At 41.7% G+C, this 19,389-nt stretch overlaps 1 protein-coding gene across 10 annotated transcripts in view; it reads left to right on the plus strand.

The window, feature by feature from the left end:
- Positions 1-19,389, plus strand: part of GIGYF2 (GRB10 interacting GYF protein 2) — a 144,587-nt gene that overhangs the window by 119,935 nt on the left and 5,263 nt on the right. For 8 of the 10 annotated variants that reach the window (XM_015073274.3, XM_027047533.2, XM_053215964.1 and 5 more), the window contains 7 exons: positions 210-446; positions 8,334-8,456; positions 11,489-11,695; positions 11,825-12,030; positions 13,424-13,578; positions 15,136-15,347; positions 18,074-18,221. In XM_015073274.3, the coding sequence (XP_014928760.2) occupies positions 210-446; positions 8,334-8,456; positions 11,489-11,695; positions 11,825-12,030; positions 13,424-13,578; positions 15,136-15,347; positions 18,074-18,221 (1,288 nt within the window). Of the gene's footprint in view, positions 1-209; positions 447-8,333; positions 8,457-11,488; positions 11,696-11,824; positions 12,031-13,423; positions 13,579-15,135; positions 15,348-18,070; positions 18,222-19,389 lie in introns of those variants that run through there. The other 2 variants (XM_053215966.1, XM_027047558.2) reach the window with 2 other exon arrangements.

Genomic DNA, 19,389 nt, shown 5'->3' on the forward strand with positions numbered 1-19,389 from the left:
ATTATAATTTTATCCTATGAGCATTCTAGGCTTTTGTGGCTATTGTAAATAGATTTTAAAAGAAATCTTCTGTCTTACATCATCATAAACAAAGTTCCTGATTTTTCTGGTGTATCTATAGCTCTTTGACAAAAGCCTTCAAAAGTGATTCAGACTTTTTTTTTTTTTTTTAACAAATTTTATTCTCTTTTATTTTTCTTTCTGGGAAGGAGGAGGAGGCTGCAAAATGGGCCCGGGAAGAAGAAGAAGCCCAGCGTCGATTAGAGGAGAACCGGCTGAGAATGGAAGAGGAGGCGGCCCGACTCCGGCATGAAGAGGAGGAGCGGAAGAGGAAGGAGCTGGAGCTGCAGCGGCAGAAGGAGTTAATGCGCCAGAGGCAGCAGCAGCAAGAGGCCCTCCGGAGGCTGCAGCAGCAACAGCAGCAGCAGCAGCTGGCGCAAATGAAGGTGAAGCCCAGACGCCCACCACACACGCTGCTCGCCGGTGTTCGGAGGTGGATGCCAGCAGCGGCAGGAGCAGTGGCGCAGTGTGCTTTCTTTACTCTGAATATTATCACTGTGGCTTCCTTTGATTTTCCCCTAAGTAAGCTTCATGCCCAGTGTGGGGCCTGAAGGCGCCACCCCAAGATCAAAAGTCACAGGCTCTAGGGGTGCCTTGGTGGCTCAGTTGGTTGAGCGTCTAACTCTTGATTTTGGCTCAGGTCATGATTTCAGGGCCGTAGGATCAAGCCCTATGTCAGGCTCTGTGCTGAGTATGGATACTGCTTAGGAGGATTCTCTTCCCATCTCCTCCCCCCCCCCCCAATAGCAGCCAGCAAGACTTGGTGACCTTCTGGAAATGAGGCACAAAGGGAGATCTGGGGAGGCTTCTAGAGAGGAAGCCTTTGGTGACCATAAAGTTGTGGCACGAGTGATGGAGTGAGAGTAATTGGGAGAGAGGGACAGCTTTGTGGCAGGGCCCACATAACGTTACACGGGGTCTGTGGTTAGCAGTGTGGTTTAGTGTGTCCTGTCTTCAGGGGTTCACAGGAGAAAGACATAGGAATGGGACACTCGAATACAGAGTGGTGAGTGTAATGAGAGAGATGGCATCAGGCAGCGGTTCTCAGAGTATGAGCCCCTGGGAATTTGTTAGGAATGCAGATACCAGGAGACCCACTCCAGAACCTCTTGGGGTGGGATGCAGCAATCTATGTTCAAACAAAGCCTCCAGGAGTGCTGATGCTTACTAAAATGTGAGAGCCACTGTCCACGTGGGAAGTTGGGAAAGACTTGCTAGAAAATGATAACTTTTAAACTGAGGTATTAGGGAAAATTAAAAAAAAAAAAAAGAAAAAGCCCAACAGGCAGTTTGGAGAATGGAGGGGGTTTTTGAGAGAGAAGACCTGGGGTGAGCAGAGGAATGAAGTTCAGAAACACTGTGGTACTTCAGGGGGAATTTAGAAAGTGGTTACTGTTGTTGGAGAGTGAGGTATGAGAGAAGCATGGGCAGGGTCTGGGTCACTGTGGCTTGTATATACTCTATTAGAGAACCAGGACTTAAAGGTGTGTAAAACAGAGTGGGCCACTCGAGTGTTTTCAGCTAGGAAATAGCACTGTCAGATGTGCAGGAACAAATCTAAATGGAAGATGAATTTGGAAGGAGCAAAACGAGGTCAGCAGAGTGATTGCAAGGGGCTGATGGAGCAGTCCAGAAGGAGAAGGCGGCGATAATGGGATTGGAAAGGAAGAATTGAAGATAGCACTGATTATTGAGTGCTTGCTTTGTGTCAAGCACTGGACGACAGCTCTCCATATGTTACATCATTTCATCTTTACAGCCACACTTAAAAGCTTAGGTGTGGATACCTGTGTTTTACCAAAGAGTAAAAATGTTCAGGAGCAAGAGCAGAGCCCTGTATTAGAACCCATATGTCTGTGTCTTCAGGGCCTGGAGGCCACATCATAGAATATGGTGACTGATAAGAAGGTGGGGCTGAAGGGGAAGAAAAGTCACGGGTAACCTCCAGATCTCTGACTGTATCTGTTGTGTGTCTGGCTTTGGCTTGTTATCTTCCAATATGTTATAGATCAACATTCTGCACGAAGATAAAGAATTTGAGATTCAGATATGAGGAATGGCTAAAGGCTCTCCTGAAAAAGGTTTTTTAAAGATGGTTTTATTGAGATACAGCTCACATACCATATAATTAAACCAAAGTATACAATTCAGTAGTTTTAGTATATTCACAGATAAGTGCAACCATTACCACAGTGGACTTTAACATTTTCAATACCACCCTAGGCCCCTCCTCCAAAAATCCTTTGGCGGTCACACCCTACTCCCTATTCTCCCAGCCCAAAGTTACCCCTAACTTACTTTCTCTCTTTATAGGTTTGCCTGTTCTAGACATTTGAAATGAATCCTATAATCTACGTTCTTTTGTGACTGACTTCATTCAATTAGCGTAATGGTTTCAAGGTTCACTTACACTGTAGTACGGCTCAGTACTTCATTCCTTTTTATGGTTGAATAATATTCCATGGTATGGACATCCTACATTTGTATCCATCAGTTGATGGACATTTGAGAGGTTTCTATCTTTTGGCTGTTGTGAGTATTGCTGCTATAAATCAATATTCACGGACGAGCTTTTATGTAGTTGTGTATAGCTAGGAGTGGAATTGCTGGGTCATAAGAGAACTAAATTTGATGGTTTGTGGAACTCCCAGACTATTTTCCAAAGTGGCTGCACCATTTTCCATTACCACCAGCAGTATATGGGGATTCACATATCTCCACATCCTTGTTAATCCTTATTATCTGACTTTTTGATTATAGCCATTCTTGTAGGTGTGACGTGATATCTCATTGTGGTTTTGGTTTGCATTTCTCTGATGACTAATGATGTTGAGCCAATACTGGCCCTGAAAAATGAGTTGAGAAATGTTTCCTCTTCTGTACTCTGGGAGAGTTTGTGAAGAAGTGGTATTACTTCTTTAAATGTTCTGTAGAATTCGGCAGTTAAACCATTTGGCATAGGGTTTTTTTTTTTTTTTGTGGATAGTTGTTTGATTACTAATTCTATATATTTGCTTCTTAACAGGTCTATTTAGCTTGTCTGTTTCTTCTTGAGTAAGTTTTTGGTAGTTTGCATCTTTACAATCTTTTTATTTAAGTTTATTCTGAGAAAGAGAGAAAGTGCAAGTGGGGTGGGGGGTAGGGGTGGGCAGAGAGAGAGAGAGAGGGAAAGAGAGAGAATCCCCAGCAGGCTCTGTGCTGTCAGTGCAGAGCTGGATGTGGGGCTTGAACTCACAAACTGTAAGATCACAACCTGAGCCGAAATCGAGTTGACACTTAATTGACTGAGCCACCTGGGCAGCCCCATAGTTTATAGTTTTATAGGAATCTGTCATCTTCATGTGGGTTATCTGAGTGGCAGACAGCTGGTGTTGGTATTCCTTTATATCCCTTTTTGTTTCTTTAAGATCAGCAGTGAGGTCCTTCTTTCTTTCCTGATTGTAATAATTTGAGTCTTCTCTCTTTTCTTGGACAGTCGAGCTAAGTTAACTTTGTTGATCTTTTTAAAGAACCGGCCTTTGAGTCTACTGACCTGTTCCTATTATATCTGTTTAACTTCTCTAATTTTATTATTTTTTTCTGCTTGCTTTAAGTTTAATTTCCTCTCTTTTTCTAGTATTTTAAGGTGTAGCAGGTTAGTTTATTGATTTGACATCTTGTTCGGATGGTCATTTGCAGTTAGAAATTTCCCTCTAAGTATGGTTTAGGTGCTACCCATAAGTTTTGATTTGTTCTGGGACTCATTGGTTATGTAGAAGTGTTTTGTTTAATTTCTACTGATTTGTGAGTTTCCAGAATTTCTTTTTTGTTACTTATTTCTCATTCATTGTGATCAGAGAACATACTTTATATTATTTTTATTTTTATTTTATTTTACTTTATGTTTGTATTTTAAGTAGGCTCCATACCCAATGTGGGGCTTGAACTCATGACCCTGAGATCAAGAGTCACTCTACTGACTGAGCCAGCCAGGCACTGCTGTTTTTCCCTTTAAATGAATTATTGAAGTTGATATTATGTCTTAGGTTTTACCTTCATTAGATGTATCCTGGAGATCTTTCTTTGAGAAGAATGTATATTCTACTGTTGCTGGCTCGGGTGTTATATATAGATGTCTTTCAGGTCCAATTGGTTATTATAGTGTCACCTAGTTGCTTGTTGATCTCCACCTAATTGGTCTGTTTTTGAAAGTGGAATATTGAAGTAATGATGTCTTTATTTTTTAAAGGCAGAGGCATCCCTATTCTATTCTATTCTATTCTATTCTATTCTATTCTATGTTTTTAAATAACTCACATGTGCGAGTGAGCAGGGGAGGGCCAGACAGAGAGAGGGAGAGAGAGAATTCCAAGCAAGCTCCACACACAGCTTGGGGGCGGGACGGGGTGGGGGGCGGGGGGAGCAGTGCAAGGCTCGATCCCACGACTGAACCGAAATCTAGAGTCGGTGCTCAACTGACTGAGCCACCCAGACCCCCTAAGATTTTCTCCTTTTTGGCTTTCAGCATTTTTACCATAGTAATGTCTAATTATGGATCTCTGTGTTTATCTTGTTATAGTTAAGCTTCCTGGATGTATAAATTAATGTTTTTAAATAAATTTCAGCCATGGTTTCTTCAGATATTTTTTCTGCTCCTTTCTCTCCTCTCCTGCTACTTGTATTGTGCTCATGTTGGTGTGCTCAGTGATATTTCCCATTTCTCTAAGGCCGTCTTCGTTTCTCTCCATTCTTTCTTTCAGTCGGTTTTTTGGATTGTGTAATCTCTGTTGATCTGCAAGTTTCATTAATTTCTTTGACCAGTTCAGATATACTTTTAGTTCCTCTAGTGATTTCTCATTTTAGTTACCCGGCTTTCAAACTCCAGGATTTCCTTCTGGTCTAGAAATAATCTTTATCACTTTATTGATATTCTTTGTTTTGGCATTGTCATCATGCCTTCCTTTACCACTTCAATCAAGGTTTTATTTAGTTCTCTGAACGTATTTATAAAACTTGGATGTTTTTGTTAAATCTGACATCTGGTCACTTGTGTAGGTGGTTGCCAGCTTCTTTCCTGGCGTATAGGCCATTCTTTCTTGTCGCTTTACAGTTCTCATATTATTGTGTTGGAAACTGGACTTGTTTTTGATAATATGTTGTAGGAACTCTGGTTACTGGTCCTGCAAGCCCCATCATTGTTTTGTGCCTGACTGAATTAATTTAGTGACCTCCCAGTCTCTCACTGCCTCCCCAACAGGGTGGATGGAAATCTGCTGCTGCTCCTCAGGCATGCCCATGGTCACTCTGGGATCCCTGGTTTTGGCAGGACTCTTTGATTATCTTTTTCTAGCTTTGTCTATAGCTTTGTCTAACTGTTAACCTCCACTGATTGCTACCTGCATTGCTTTCCTGTTCTCAGAAGTGCCCTGGGGCGTAGATTGCTTCACCAACTGATCCAGTGAAATTTAGGCTTCTTTGAAGAGACACTTCCTGAGGTCTATTTTTGAGATTGTTTCTGACCCCAGGAGAACCTCTTTCAGCAATTTCCTTGGTTCTCTGAGACAGAGTAGGGGCCCGCAGTTTAACCTGTGTATCTCCAGTAAATCTACTGATCTCCTCCTGGTTGCCTTTCACCTAGCCTCCACTGTTTTTAAAAGCGCCCTTTGGCTTGGACTTCTCATTCTCCACAGTCTGTTACAAATAAAGTCAGTTCCTTTAGGAAGAGGTCCGGAACTCTGCATAATCCCATCTGTTCCTCTCACCTCCACCCCAAGGCAAAAGTATGAGTCACAGCTCTGGTGCTGGTGACAGTGGTGTGCTTTTCTAAGTGGTACTCTGCTTAGGAATTGGGCCCTTGGGGGAGGGACAGCGGCCTCGATTTTTCTTGGCTTGGCTCTGCCGGTGGCATGGTAGCCTTTTGAGTCAGGGCAGTGGCACTCAGGACCCTAGTAGCCCTGGTGGCACTGTACTCAAGGGAGTTTCCATTCCACAAGTTGGGGGCTGGGCATAAGAAGGGCAGCCCCCCCCCCCCCCCCCCCGCCCCCAGCTGTCCTTGCCGGTGCCTTCACCTTTGCAGCAGGTAGCTGTAGCCAGGAGGGGACATGCTGGTGTTGTGCTCTTTGTAAGAAGCTAGCCCACTGACTGGCGCTTGACAGGGACAGGGGGCCTGTGTTCTGAGCTGTGCTCATCTGGAGTGGCGCTTCTGTCTGGCTGAGCTGGGAGTCAGGAGAGAGTGGATGGATCTTGGTGCAAGTACCGCAGACTCTCAGTTCTTACTGAGTTTTACCAGGTTTTCTTGAAGACCTGTTTCTTCATATTCCTGTATGTTCACTTCCAGAGGCTTTAAGTAATTTTTTGAAAAGCAATTTTCACCCATTTTGCTGGGGAGAAGGTCTACAGAGCACTTTGTACTACCCTAGCAGAGGTGTAATGGTTATTTTTCAAAATAAAGTACAGTGCTGGAAAGTAAGGTAGCAATATCATGGCAGAAAAAAATAGTAAATTTTCTTACCTCAGTGAAAGATACGAGGCATTCAGGTGATAAAGAATGTGCTGAACTCCCTATTAGTTTCTGATTTGGGAGTGAGTTGTTCTGAAAAGTATGATTGATAAACTGTAGTTCTCTGAGTGGGCAGTACAGGACATTGGTCGAATTGGAAAATGTCCTGAGGCAGTGTTGATGGAGCGATGGGATATCATTTTCTATGCGCAAATAAGACTTAAAGAAAATGATAGGTATCTGCAGACATTTGTCTGTCATGTGAAGAAGACGGCTTTGTTCTCCATTAGTCCACAGAGCAGACCTGTGAGTCAGGAGCATAGAGTACAGTGAAGCGTATTTTGGCACAGCGGTGGGAAGGAACTCAGAGGTGCCGGAAGGGGGAACAGGCCATCTTGTGGAGGGAGAGTGCATCTCTTCCTGTGCTGACTGAGGCTCTGAAGAGGGCTGGGGATGGGTTCCTAGGGTACGCTGGGGTGACACATCTGGGATTTGAGATAGCTTTGGGGGTTACTGGCTGAATGCATCAGAATTAAAAACATATAAATTCTCTGGCCTCACCTTTGGATCTTCTGATTCATCGAATATGGGGCCGGGGCATCTGCATTTTTACAGGCCTTCCCAAATGCTGCTGTTGTGTTTGAGATCTACTGCCTTATTTGATCTTGATAGTGCCTTCCAATATGTCATTTCCTGTGGATAATACGAGTTCGTTTGTGCTTAATGTTGCCCACCTAGTCCCCAGTCTTTCTCTCTTAGCTTCCCTCCTCACTTCTCCCCCGTTACAGCAGGGGTGTATTTTGAGATAAATGCCCCTGCTACCTCCTCTATCAGCCCCAGACGTAAACGTTCAGGACCGATGGTATTCTGTAGTGCTGAAGGTACTCCTTCCAAGAGCTGTTTGGTAATATCAGTGACAGCTTAAACTGTGTCCTTACTCCACCAGCTCCAGGTTACAGAGATTTCTGCTATCGAGCCATTCTTCTTTGGGCTTTTTGGGCATTTTGTTTGTATGATTTTTATTAAACATATTTCAAGTCTAGTTAGATTTGGTTTTTGTTATTTTTGTTTGTTTGTTAAGAGCCACAAGATGTCTCAAAATTAAAGTGTGTGTTTTTTTGGCCCAGACAACCAAGAGATTCCCTTAAAATAATAATCAAGCATTTGAGAACATTAAAGTCTTCTGGACCCAAAAAATATTTACACTCTATTTTAGTCAGTGATTTTAAAGGATAGGAAAAATAGAATTATTTATTAAAAACAGCCTAGTGCTCATGACTAGAAGCTACAGCCTGGTTAACAGTGATTCACTTTTATAAAATACTGATTAAGAACTATGCCTGGCATCTTCTGTGAGCTCCCCACCTCAGCTTTTTCTTCAGAAATCTTGTCTTTCAGCTTTTCACTAAAAGTAGCATATCATGTCCTTCATTGCCCCCTTGGATTAAAAATGTAGTGATTGTTTTGTTTTACTCCTTACTCGTTGTATCTGTATATTGTTGTGTATATATATCAGTGCCAGGTGTAACAAATTTGCAGTCCGAAATGGTAGGTAAAAGTGTACCATGTATATTTTAAGTTCTAAAATAATCTGAGGTTTAGAGTAGTGACAAAAGTTTCAAAAGCAAACAGGGAGAATTCTAATATGCACAAGGATTGCAGGATGGAATCTTGAGTTAAATGTTTAAGTGGAGTTGAAGGAAACATGAATTCCCTGCCTATATATAATGCAGTATTGCCTCTTTGTTTCCTGTCCACATTTCCTCATGAACTCTTCTGACTTCCTTTTTGTTAGCTTCCCTCTTCTTCCACGTGGGGCCAGCAGTCCAATACAACAGCATGTCAGTCCCAGGCAACGCTGTCATTGGCTGAAATCCAAAAACTAGAAGAGGAACGAGAACGGCAGCTTCGAGAAGAGGTACGTTTTAAAAGTAAAAGTGCTCTAGTCAGTGTTCCAGAATAGCTGGGGTGCATTATGGGTGGGTGGTTAGTAAAGATCATGATTATTGTCATAGTTGCTGTGTGTCTGAATTGGATGTTCATCATTAAGCTCTTTAGTCTAGAATTTGGTGACTCCAGCAACTGTGAAGTTGCTGATAGGAATAACATTAAGATTAGGTAACATGAGGGGCACCTGGGTGGCTCAGTTGGTTAAGCGTCCAACTCTTGATTTTGGCTCAGATCGTGATCTCACAGTTCATGGTATCGAGCTCCGCGTCGGGCTCTGCTCTGACAGTGCGGAGCCTGCTTGGGATTCTCTCTCTACACCCCTCCCCTGCTCATGCTCACTTGCTCTCTTAAAATAAATAAGCATTTAAAAAAGATTAGGTAATGTGAATGTTCTTGAGGAAGTAGCTCATAAATAAAAGTACATGGAGTTTTCATAATTATGGGTGAGTTTTATATAGATATGTTTCTTACAAATTAGATTTTTAGAATGCAGAATACATCTCTTTAAGGATACTGGGTTTTCTGACTAGCCTAGAAAAATTTAAATATGACAGAAATAAAGTCTCTCTACTTGTGAGTCTATATCCTATAGTTCATCATTAGGATAAGACGGATACAAAAGAGTGAAGTAAAGGGAGGAAAGGGAAGAATACAGTTCTTGACAGAAGAGAAAATGAATAAGAAAATGGTTTGGTTCAGCATGCTATTAGGTACCGTATTAATTCATCCGTTCACCCATCCATTCGTCCGTTTATCCATCACATATTTGCTGACACCTACTCAGTTGTAGGTGAGTTTATCTGATTCTAAAACAGACAAAATTCTCTGCTTTTATAAAGCTTGCCTTCGGGTTGAAGGGAGATGGAGAAAAATTGGTGGTGGTAGCAATTGAGTGCCTCGTTTTAGGTCATGTGATCTAGGGAGGCCTCTGAAAAGATGGCAGGAATAGCAGAGTCTTGAAGAAAGTGCTTTTCGTGGATATGACTTGAGGCAGCGCAGTCGTCATTTTTGGATCTGGGGGGTGTGGTTCACTGAAGGCCGTGGGACACAGAGAAGGGGGAGTTGTCTATACATACTCACCATGTAGAGTGCTTGACCTTATCCAGTAGGTGAAACTTTCTTCATCTTAAAAATTACCTTCTTTCCCATCCTCTAAAAAAAGAAGGACCACTTCCTATAAAATAATTTATTTTCTAAAAAGTTACCAACAAGTAGATGCAGAGCAGAATATATCTACTCTCTTTAAGACTAGGAACTGTTCCAGTATCTTTGGTCTCTGCTGAATGAAAAAATAATAGTGGTCATCAGAGTTGGAATCCTGGGACTTGTTCATCATTCAATCAGTCAGAAGTTAATGGTTGCCTTATTTGTGTTTTCATTTGATTAATTCTCTTTGAACTGTTACTTTTTCACACTCTTCAAGAGGTATAAAATGCTACTCAGTAGATATTTCTCATGTAGGTAAACCTAGGATAATTGTATTTCATTCTTTCCTGGAGGTACCCTTTGCATGCCCCCCCCCCCCCCCCATCCTGTTCAAATCTGGGTGCTCTTGGTTTGCTGCACGGCTTGTTCTATTTTCTTTCTCAAATTCTTACCATTTGTATGTTGCCCTCCTGGACTGTTTTTTTTTTCTCATAATTTCTCTCTTATTTTTAACCTTTTTATCTTTTTTGATGGGAGCATTTCCTTTATCTTCTGTTTCAGTCCTTCTGTTGAGCTGTAATGTATGTGATCTTATTTCAAATTTCCCTGAGTATTTTGTTCTCTAAGTGTTTCTTTTTATAGCCTCTTTTTTTTCATTGAATTCACTTCTTACCTTTCTAAAATTACTTACTGATACCTTTTAAAAAAGCTAGCTTGTTCCCATTTTCCCTTGTTTGTGTTTCCACTGAATTTCTTTCTTTTTTTTTTTTTTTTTTTTTTTTTTAATTTGATCTTTGGCTTTCATTTTAGAAGCTTATGTCAAATCGGTCCTGAGCTCTTTGTTTATATTTAGGATTAGAGATTCTGGCATACACAAGACTTTGGTGGGCTTTGCCGCAGTGATCTCTCGCAGGGCTGTTCTGTCGGGGGCGTCCTCCCATCTATTTGTATTTTATAGGTGTATCCTTTTGTGCTAGGTCGGCTTCCCCACAGAATAACCTACCAATCTGGCTCAGCCTCTCTAAAGAGGAACTTTTCCGTTTTCTGAGAGCTGCCCACTTACATCGCCTTGCAGAGGCAGCTGGGATCTTAACTGCTACTTTTTACAGATTTTCAGGCAGGTTTTCCTCTGTTACCCACACTTTTAATTCCTGAGCTTTCTAGATGAATTAGCCTGTTTCTGAGCTTCATTTACTTAGGTTTCAGTTTACTGGGTCTGTTACATTGGGTGTCATTATTTGCTTTTCTTTTTTCTTTCTTTCTTTTTTTAAAGACCTGCGAGTTTTTTTCTTTCCTTTTTTTCTTTTTTTTTTTTTTAAAGTTTATTTATTTATTTTGAGAGAGAGAGTGCATGCGCACTCATGTTGGGGGGGTGGGGAGCAGAGAGAGGGACGGGCACCCCTGCTTTTCAGCTTGTAAAATCTGTTTTGTTGTTTTTGTCCTTATGGGTTTATGCTTTTTAAAAGCATATGTATACATATATGTGTATGTGCATACATACATACATATATATATACACACACTTATACGTATGTATGTGTATGTATCTGTGTATTTCATTATTTTTTTCCTGTCATTTTGGTAGGGCTTTAGGAAGTTCATATGATTTTCATTTCTATACTTAACCAAAAGTCCTACTTAATTTTTAAGAAGGAATTCTGCATTTGATCTTTTTATTCTCCTTTCAGTACCTCTGGTAGTTTACATCTTTATTTGAAGCAAAGTAGTTAACCCTGTCAGGTGCTTAATTTTGTACAGCGATCATGTATTTGCATTCCATTTACCACACTGGATATCTGTAACTAGTATTTTAAGATCCAGAATCTTAAGCTAGCTCCTATTTTTGTGCAACAGCAAAGGCGGCAGCAGAGGGAATTGATGAAAGCTCTCCAGCAGCAGCAGCAGCAGCAGCAGCAAAAACTCTCAGGTTGGGGGAATGTCAGCAAACCTGCAGGTACTGCGAAGTCTCTTCTAGAGATACAGCAGGAAGAAGCCAGGCAGATGCAGAAGCAACAGCAGCAGCAGCAGCACCAGCAACCAAACAGAGCCCGGAACAATACGGTGGGTTCGGCTTCCTAAGCACGCATGGTGTGGATTGGTGTTAGAAGTGACCTTTTCGAACTTTTGTGGACTCTCTTTTTATATTTTTGGTATTGTTAACCACATCATTTGTCTCTTCTTCCTTAACAGCATTCCAACTTGCACACCAGCATTGGGAATTCTGTTTGGGGCTCTATAAATACTGGTCCCCCTAATCAGTGGGCGTCTGACCTAGTCAGTAGTATCTGGAGTAATGCAGACACTAAAAACTCCAACATGGGATTCTGGGATGATGCAGTGAAAGAGGTGGGACCTAGGAATTCTACAAATAAAAATAAAAACAACGCCAGTCTCAGGTAGGGCTCAAAATGATCACACCTATGCTCCTCGGAGGGTTGGGGGATGGGGAGGGGCGTGTGTGGAGTGGGGATATTGGGTGGGTGTGAAAAGGTAGCTCTTCAGTTTTTGCTGGTTTTCATCCATGTCCAAGCATGGAAGGCTGTAGTTTGGTGACTGCTTTCTTCCCCATGGAAACATATCTGTATTATGTCTAGGGGCTCTTTGTATTGCTGGGCACTTAGTCCATTGCCTGTCACTTGGTAACCACTTAATAAATATTAGGAGTAGTATATATATATAAAGTTTATTTGTTTTGAGAGAGAGAGAAAGTATTAGTGAGGGGCAAAGAGAGAGAGAAAGAATCCCAAGCAGGCTCCACACTGTCAGTGAAGAGCCCGATATGGGACTTGATCTCACAAACCGTGAGATCATGAGCTGAGCCAAAGTCAGACACTCAACTGACTGAGCCACCCAGACATCCCGAGGAATAGAGTATTTTTTGTTGTCGTTGAACATTTCTCCAAGATATTCTCTAGATCTTAGCATTTTTTCCTAAATGTATATTTTTAAGTTAGTTAGACTGTAGGGAGTATTATAAACACCTCTCTAATGACCTTAAACCTATTTATTTTTATGGTAAATTAATTACATTTCACCTTTGTCTTTCTTTCCTCAGTATACGGTGTTCTTGGATGAGCATGGGTTTTAATGATAAATACATGAATCAAATCCCAGCACTACCACTTATTAGCTGTGTGACCTTGGGCAAGAGGGAACCTCTTTGAGCCTCAGTTCCCTCATCTGTAAAATGAAGATGATAATAACGATTTCATGGGCGTGGTTGTACAGATTAAATGAATGCACACGAAGTAGTTAGTGAAGTGCCTGGCACATAGTGACTACTTAATAAATGGTAGTGTTGTCAGATTGTCTCTTCTCGTTTGAGGGTCTCACATATTAAGAATAGGACTCTAAACAACTGTCAGTTTATTGAGCATCTTTGCCAGGCACTGTGCTCTAGGCCTTGACATACAATATCTTTTTTCCTTATAATCCAAAGAAGTATTAGTACCATTTTACAGATGAGTAAACTGAGGCTTAGCAAAATTTAAAAACTTACCAAAAGACACATAGGAATAATTTAACCACTTTTGTGGCAAGTCGCCCTATATTCACAAATCAGAATGTATTAGCTGAGGCTAGGATGTAAGCAGGTATTGAGTCCCCCTGGCCCCCAATCCATTTGAAGTATGGGGTTTTTTTGTTTTATGTTTTTCTTCATTTTTGGAGCCAAGCGTTGGATTACTGGACAGCCATCCAGTGTTGCCAAGACATTATTTATGGTGTTGTAGTATAATCATATAGTAACAGTTTCTGGGAATATAATATCGCCCTATTGTTTTGCTTTAGTAAATCTGTAGGTGTGTCTAACCGGCAGAATAAGAAAGTAGAAGAAGAAGAAAAGTTGCTGAAGCTCTTTCAGGGAGTAAATAAAGCCCAAGATGGATTTACCCAGTGGTGTGAACAGATGCTTCATGCCCTTAATACGGCAAATAACTTGGATGGTAAGAATTGGGGAGGGAAACCCAGCATGTGGAATGGCAGAGTAGGAGCCCCAAAAAGGTTTGCAAATTGGAATAATGGGCCAAAACTCAGGAGGTGAAAGGTAATGGAGGTCAGATCCTGTACCTACCGTAAGAACTTGACTCTTTCATAGTATTGTAAATACTGCTTGTGAGAAAAGTCCTGTAATACTGTGCTCAAATAGGTTATCAGTGGTTGCCAAAAACTAAGTACTATTGTCAGGCTGTCTTACGATGTACAGGACAGAGAAGGTCACGGTTCCATATGGGTCATTTTGTGGGGGACATGCCAGCCAGTCCACGTCCATAGGAAGGTAACTCATGGTGGAGACAAAGGTTATCCTGGGCGAGAAAAGCCTGACGTGATGTGAGAACTTTCCCTCCCTGCCTTTGGCGGCAGGGGTGGGAATTGTGTGACAGAGCGAGTAGACTCACTTTGTGCTGGATGAAACTAGGACCAGTGAGTGGAAGTGAAAAGGTTTGAGGGCAATTTGAAGAAAACTTTCTAAGTGTTAGTTGATCACAGAAGAGAATCATCCGCCTTAGATGGAAATGAGGCCTTGCCCCTACCCTCAAATGTTTGAACCAGAGACCAGCTTGGTGTGGAAGGCATTCCTGTAACTGATAGGCTACGTTGAACTAGTCTATCTCCAGTATCTTAACTACTAAAACCAAGGATGTTTTAAAAACAGAACAGTAAAGGAACGGAAGCGTTCCTTTGCATCATCGTTAACAATATCTAATGGTCTGAAAGAACCAGGGAAAACAATAGCAAATAATAGTAATGGCTACCATTCATTAAGCACCTGTCATGTGCTAGGCACTTTCTAGCAGTTAACATATGTTATTCCAGTTATTTAATTTTTGCAATAATTTCATAAGGTACCTTTACAATGTAGGTGATATTATCCCCATTTTATAAATTAGGAAACAGAGGCTCAGAATGGTTAAGTAATTCATCAAGGTCACACAGCGAGCAAATTTCAGAGTCAGGTTTTCAACCCATGTCTGTCTAATTCTGATACTTGTGCTTTTTCTCCTGCACCACACTGCTTGCAATGCTCCATTTGATTCCTTTCTAAACAAACGATATCTCCATGAAGTGAAAGTTCCCGGGGCGTGTGGTTGTATTTTTAGTTATCTGTCACGGTGCCCGACGCACATCATAGCACTTAATAAATAATTGATTGAATTTAAGGAAAGAAAAAATGAATTTCCGGGTGACTTCTTAGGCAAGCAGTTTTTTCAATCAATATAACATTTAGTTTTTACTAAAGTAACATTTAGTGAAACTAAGCATGCATGATGTGTCTTTGTTGGACTCGATGCTATATTTGATAATTTTGGTCATTGCAATGACAGTGGGCTTTTTTTTTCCCTCAGTAGATTAAAGAATATTTAACACAGTAGCTGCTTACCTTTCAAGTTTACATGATTGAGTTGGTCGTAGGTGTGACAGTATATTAAGAACTGAAACTGATTTCTTGCATGTGATATTTCATTGTTACTTTTTATGTCTTCTCCCCTCTCATGTTGCAGTTCCCACATTTGTTTCTTTCCTGAAAGAAGTAGAATCTCCTTATGAGGTCCATGATTATATTAGGGCCTATCTAGGAGATACATCTGAGGCCAAGGAGTTTGCCAAGCAGTTCCTCGAGCGCCGTGCCAAACAGAAAGCCAACCAGCGGCAGCAGCAGCAGCAGCAGCAGCAACAGCAGCAGCAGCAGCAACAGCAGCAGCAGCAGCAGCAGGTATGAATGAGGCAGTAGTTTGTATGGTGCTCCTGAGAGTGAGTTAAAAAATTTTTGTTTTAATGTTTGTTTATTTTTGAGAGAGACAGAGGCAGAATGCAAGTGGGTGAGGGGCAGAGAGAGAGGGAGACACAGAATCCGAAACGGGCTCCAGGCTCTGAGCTGTCAGCCCAGAGCCCGACGCGGGGCTTGAACTCACGAGTTATGAGATCATGAGCTGAGCTGAAGTTGGACGCTTGACTGACTAAGCCACCCAGGTGCCCCAAAGATACCATTTTTAAAAAATGTTTATTTTGAGAGAGAGAGCGAGCATTGAAAGCAGAGGAGGGGCAGAGAGAGAGGGGAGACAGAGGATCCAAAGTGGGCTCTGCACTGATAGCAGAGAGTCCGGTGTGGGCTCGAACTCACGAACTGTGACACCGTGACCTGAGCCGAAGTCAAACACTTACCTGACTGAGCTACCTAGGTGCCCCAGAAGATACCATTTTTATACCGTAGCTTTTTAAAATGTGGTAGATTTGGGGCACCTGGGTCCATCGTCCGACTCTGGATTTCGGCTCAGGTCATGATCTTGTGCATCATGGGATCGAGCCCCACATTGGGCTCCTCCCTGGCAGCACAGAGCCTACTTGGGATTCTTTCTCTCTCTGCCCCACCCCTGCTCATTCCCTTTCTCTTTCTTTCTCTCTCTCTCTCTGTCTGTCTCTGTCTCTGTCTCTCGATTAAATAAATACACTTAAGAAGAAATGTGGTAGACTTGATAATTTCAAATGACATATCCAGAGACTTTTTGCAAATTTCCCAAATAGCACATATAATTGTTCTCTATTCCATTTTCCGTGGTGCGTACATCTTCCTCAAATTGCAAATTCCAATTTGTCATAGACCCATAAATTTTTTGAATAGTTAACACCTACAAATGTTAAATCTCCAGTGCACAGGATCCACTGTACCCAATATTGACACTACTGTAGCATGTCAGACATTCGTGTGTTGTTGACAGGGATGTAAAAGTACAATCAGTTCTCATTATTCGTGGTAGTTCTGTTTTGTAGATCACCACTCACACTGAATTAGCGGAGAGTGAACCTGTTGCTCCAGGGGAAACACCCAGTTAGGTTTCTGTGAACCTCTGGTCACAACATTTTTGTCAGCCGATCAATATGTAACCTTGTTTTATGCGTGTTTCTGTTTAAAGATGCCTTATTTAATATACTGTTAATTCCTTAACATTGCACTCATGGCCAGCAGCCTAAGAGCTCATGCCTGAATAACGCTTATCTAACAAGTGTATTTTCTCCATAAGGTGTGGCACAGCCTTCTTGCACTGAGGAACACCAGACAGCACTTTAAACGTGGGGTCATTGCAAACAGTGACAGCACCAACAAGCATAAAAATGTGAAAATCATGACACTAAATAGGCTGAAAAAGATACTTGTTCACAGTATGGGAGCTAAGACAAGAAGGCAGCTTACTGCCCTGTTCCACGTCAGCTGGAAATGTGTTCCTCAGGCAAGGCAGAGTTTTCACTGCTCTGTACATTTGCATATTCAGAATAACCATAAAAGCATTGCAAGTTTTGATTTTGGGGTTACAAATAAACTATAGCCAGTGAGTGAATTTGCAAATCTGGAATCTGTGAATAATGAGGATCAGTTATACAAGTTTTATGAAAGATGAGCTGGCAAGGCTCATGGAGAGCTTAAGAATATTCGTGTTCTTTAGTCCTGTAATTGTGTTAGAGATCGTGTTTGTTATCGGTCATTTCATATCGGTCATTACATATATTCACTGTATAAAAGATACAGTGAAGTACAAGGCGTTTAAGATCCATTTGGGTAGATGGGCTAACGGGGATCAAGTGAAGGAAAGTGAGAGGTATAAACATGAACAGCACCAGGAGAAATGAGGGATCAGAAGGGAAGATGTTGTGTAGCAATACAGACCGCTCTTTGCATTTGTGAGATGGCGTTGCCGTGTGCCTAAATTGGAAGGTGGAGGCCCCTTGTGCGTGCACGTGTGCACATAGCCGGGCTTGTCCTTTCACCGCACTCTCTCCACTCTTCCCCTGCCACTGCCACCACCTGTGCCTTCCACTAGGTCATTGAATCAGATCCCAGTTTAAAATGGAATTGCTTTAGTAAGAGCAACAGGCAAGTGTGAATGGCTTATAGACTGTTTCATAGTTCAACTAGTTGGTAGAAAGTGTATGGATAACATTTGGGGACCAGATCTCTTCTAGGATTGCCAGTGGGAATAAAATACATGATACTAATTTTGTTTGGTAACATGCTGCCAGCCAGCCTGCAGCCTGTCCTCGCTGTCCTGGGGCTCAGAGACAAAGGGACCTTATACTCTGCTGTAAATTGCTGGAGTACAGAAGTCTGTTTGATTATTTGCTGTGTATTTGGTTTCCTGGTGGATGGTACAGTCTCCTTGTATACCAGAGACGTTTTGACGGATGTGTTGTCACGGTGGGGTGGATACCTGGAGTTACCAGGATAGGCCTTTTGGAGGCACAGAACTTGAATGGGATGTCTGAATCTAAGTGAAGGGAAAGAGTGGCCCAGTGAATTCCTCTTAGTTTCCCTATTACCAGAATCCATGATAGGCTTTCTGTTTTTAGTCTCGTACCCGATAAGGTAAGGGCAAATCAACCATTTTCTTAGAGGGGACCACACTTGTGTCCACTGTGTAACCTCAGTTGTGACATCTTGTTTCACAGGACTCTGTGTGGGGAATGAATCACAGTGCACTCCATTCAGTATTTCAGACCAATCAAAGCAACAACCAACAATCCAATTTTGAGGCCGTACAAAGTGGCAAGAAGAAGAAAAAGCAGAAGATGGTCCGAGCAGATCCCAGTTTATTAGGTGAGCAAAGGCCTAAAGTCTCAGCTGGGTGTTGGGGTGTGCAGGTTATAGCAGTATCATTGAGTCCCATGATGGAATGTTTTTCATAAAGGGAACTATTTCTTATATAAAATTAATTTTTTAAACCAGCTTAAATTAAGTAATATTTACTCGGCACATCAGTGTAAGAGCTGTGCCTTGTGTGCTCTAGGGAATACGAAAAGTATTTACTTACATTGTCTGGTGCTGTAAACTTTGAAGCCTTAAATTTCATATTTAATATGAATTTTCCTGAAAGACCTTTTAATTTAGTTGGAAGATAATGCTAATGGAGAAAAGTAAAAGTTGTAAAAATTTAAATGCTGATTTGTAAGAAGCTGACCATAAATCCAATCAGGTATTCAAACAACTAGTATTTGTCGATATCCATTATGTATGTATGTATATCCAATTTTCAGAGTCATTCTGCCTTCCCAGGTCATGTTTCCAGTTTACCAGTGAGTAAATCAAGGCCCAGAGGATTTAGAACATTTTCTAAAGTCACATAGCTGTTCAGCAGTAGGGCTGGGATTTCACAGGAGGCCTGTTTCCTTCCCACTCTTCCGTTGGCCACAACTATTCTTGTCTAGCATTGAGAACCAGAATCTTCTTGCTAGGACAGCTTCATGGGAATGGGGACACCAGAACTGGGGCTTTGAAAGACTGGCAGGAAGGACAGGCATTAGTGTTTCTGGAATAATAAACCATCTAGACAAAGTTGATGCAGGCCACTTGTGTTTCTTAAATAGGCCTCACACCCTCACAGGCTATGATGAAATTAAGATGATTCTCTCTCTCTCTTTTTTTAATGAATGTAAAATAGGCTATTAAAAACCATGCTTTCTGGAATAGAATGATTATATTGGCAAAGATAGCAGGTTGGGATGTTGGCCCAGGCAGGAGACAGACTAATTAGGCTGCACTATAGACCAGGTGAAAGGTCCTGGTGGCCTGGAATAGGGTTTTGGCAGTAGATGGAGAGGAGTTAAGATGGATTTCAGAAACTTAGGGGACAGAATTGGCTGGACAAGGGGAATGGAAGGGTTTGGGCAGCAGGATGGGTAGTGTTGCCATTTGCTGAAAGGATGAGCGCTGGAAAATGGAGCAGGCTGATGGAGTAAGTATGTGGTTGTTGAAGTGTGTTGGGCGG

This window comes from Acinonyx jubatus, chromosome C1, assembly GCF_027475565.1.
Source record: "Acinonyx jubatus isolate Ajub_Pintada_27869175 chromosome C1, VMU_Ajub_asm_v1.0, whole genome shotgun sequence".
In the NCBI taxonomy this organism is placed as follows: domain Eukaryota; kingdom Metazoa; phylum Chordata; class Mammalia; order Carnivora; family Felidae; genus Acinonyx; species Acinonyx jubatus.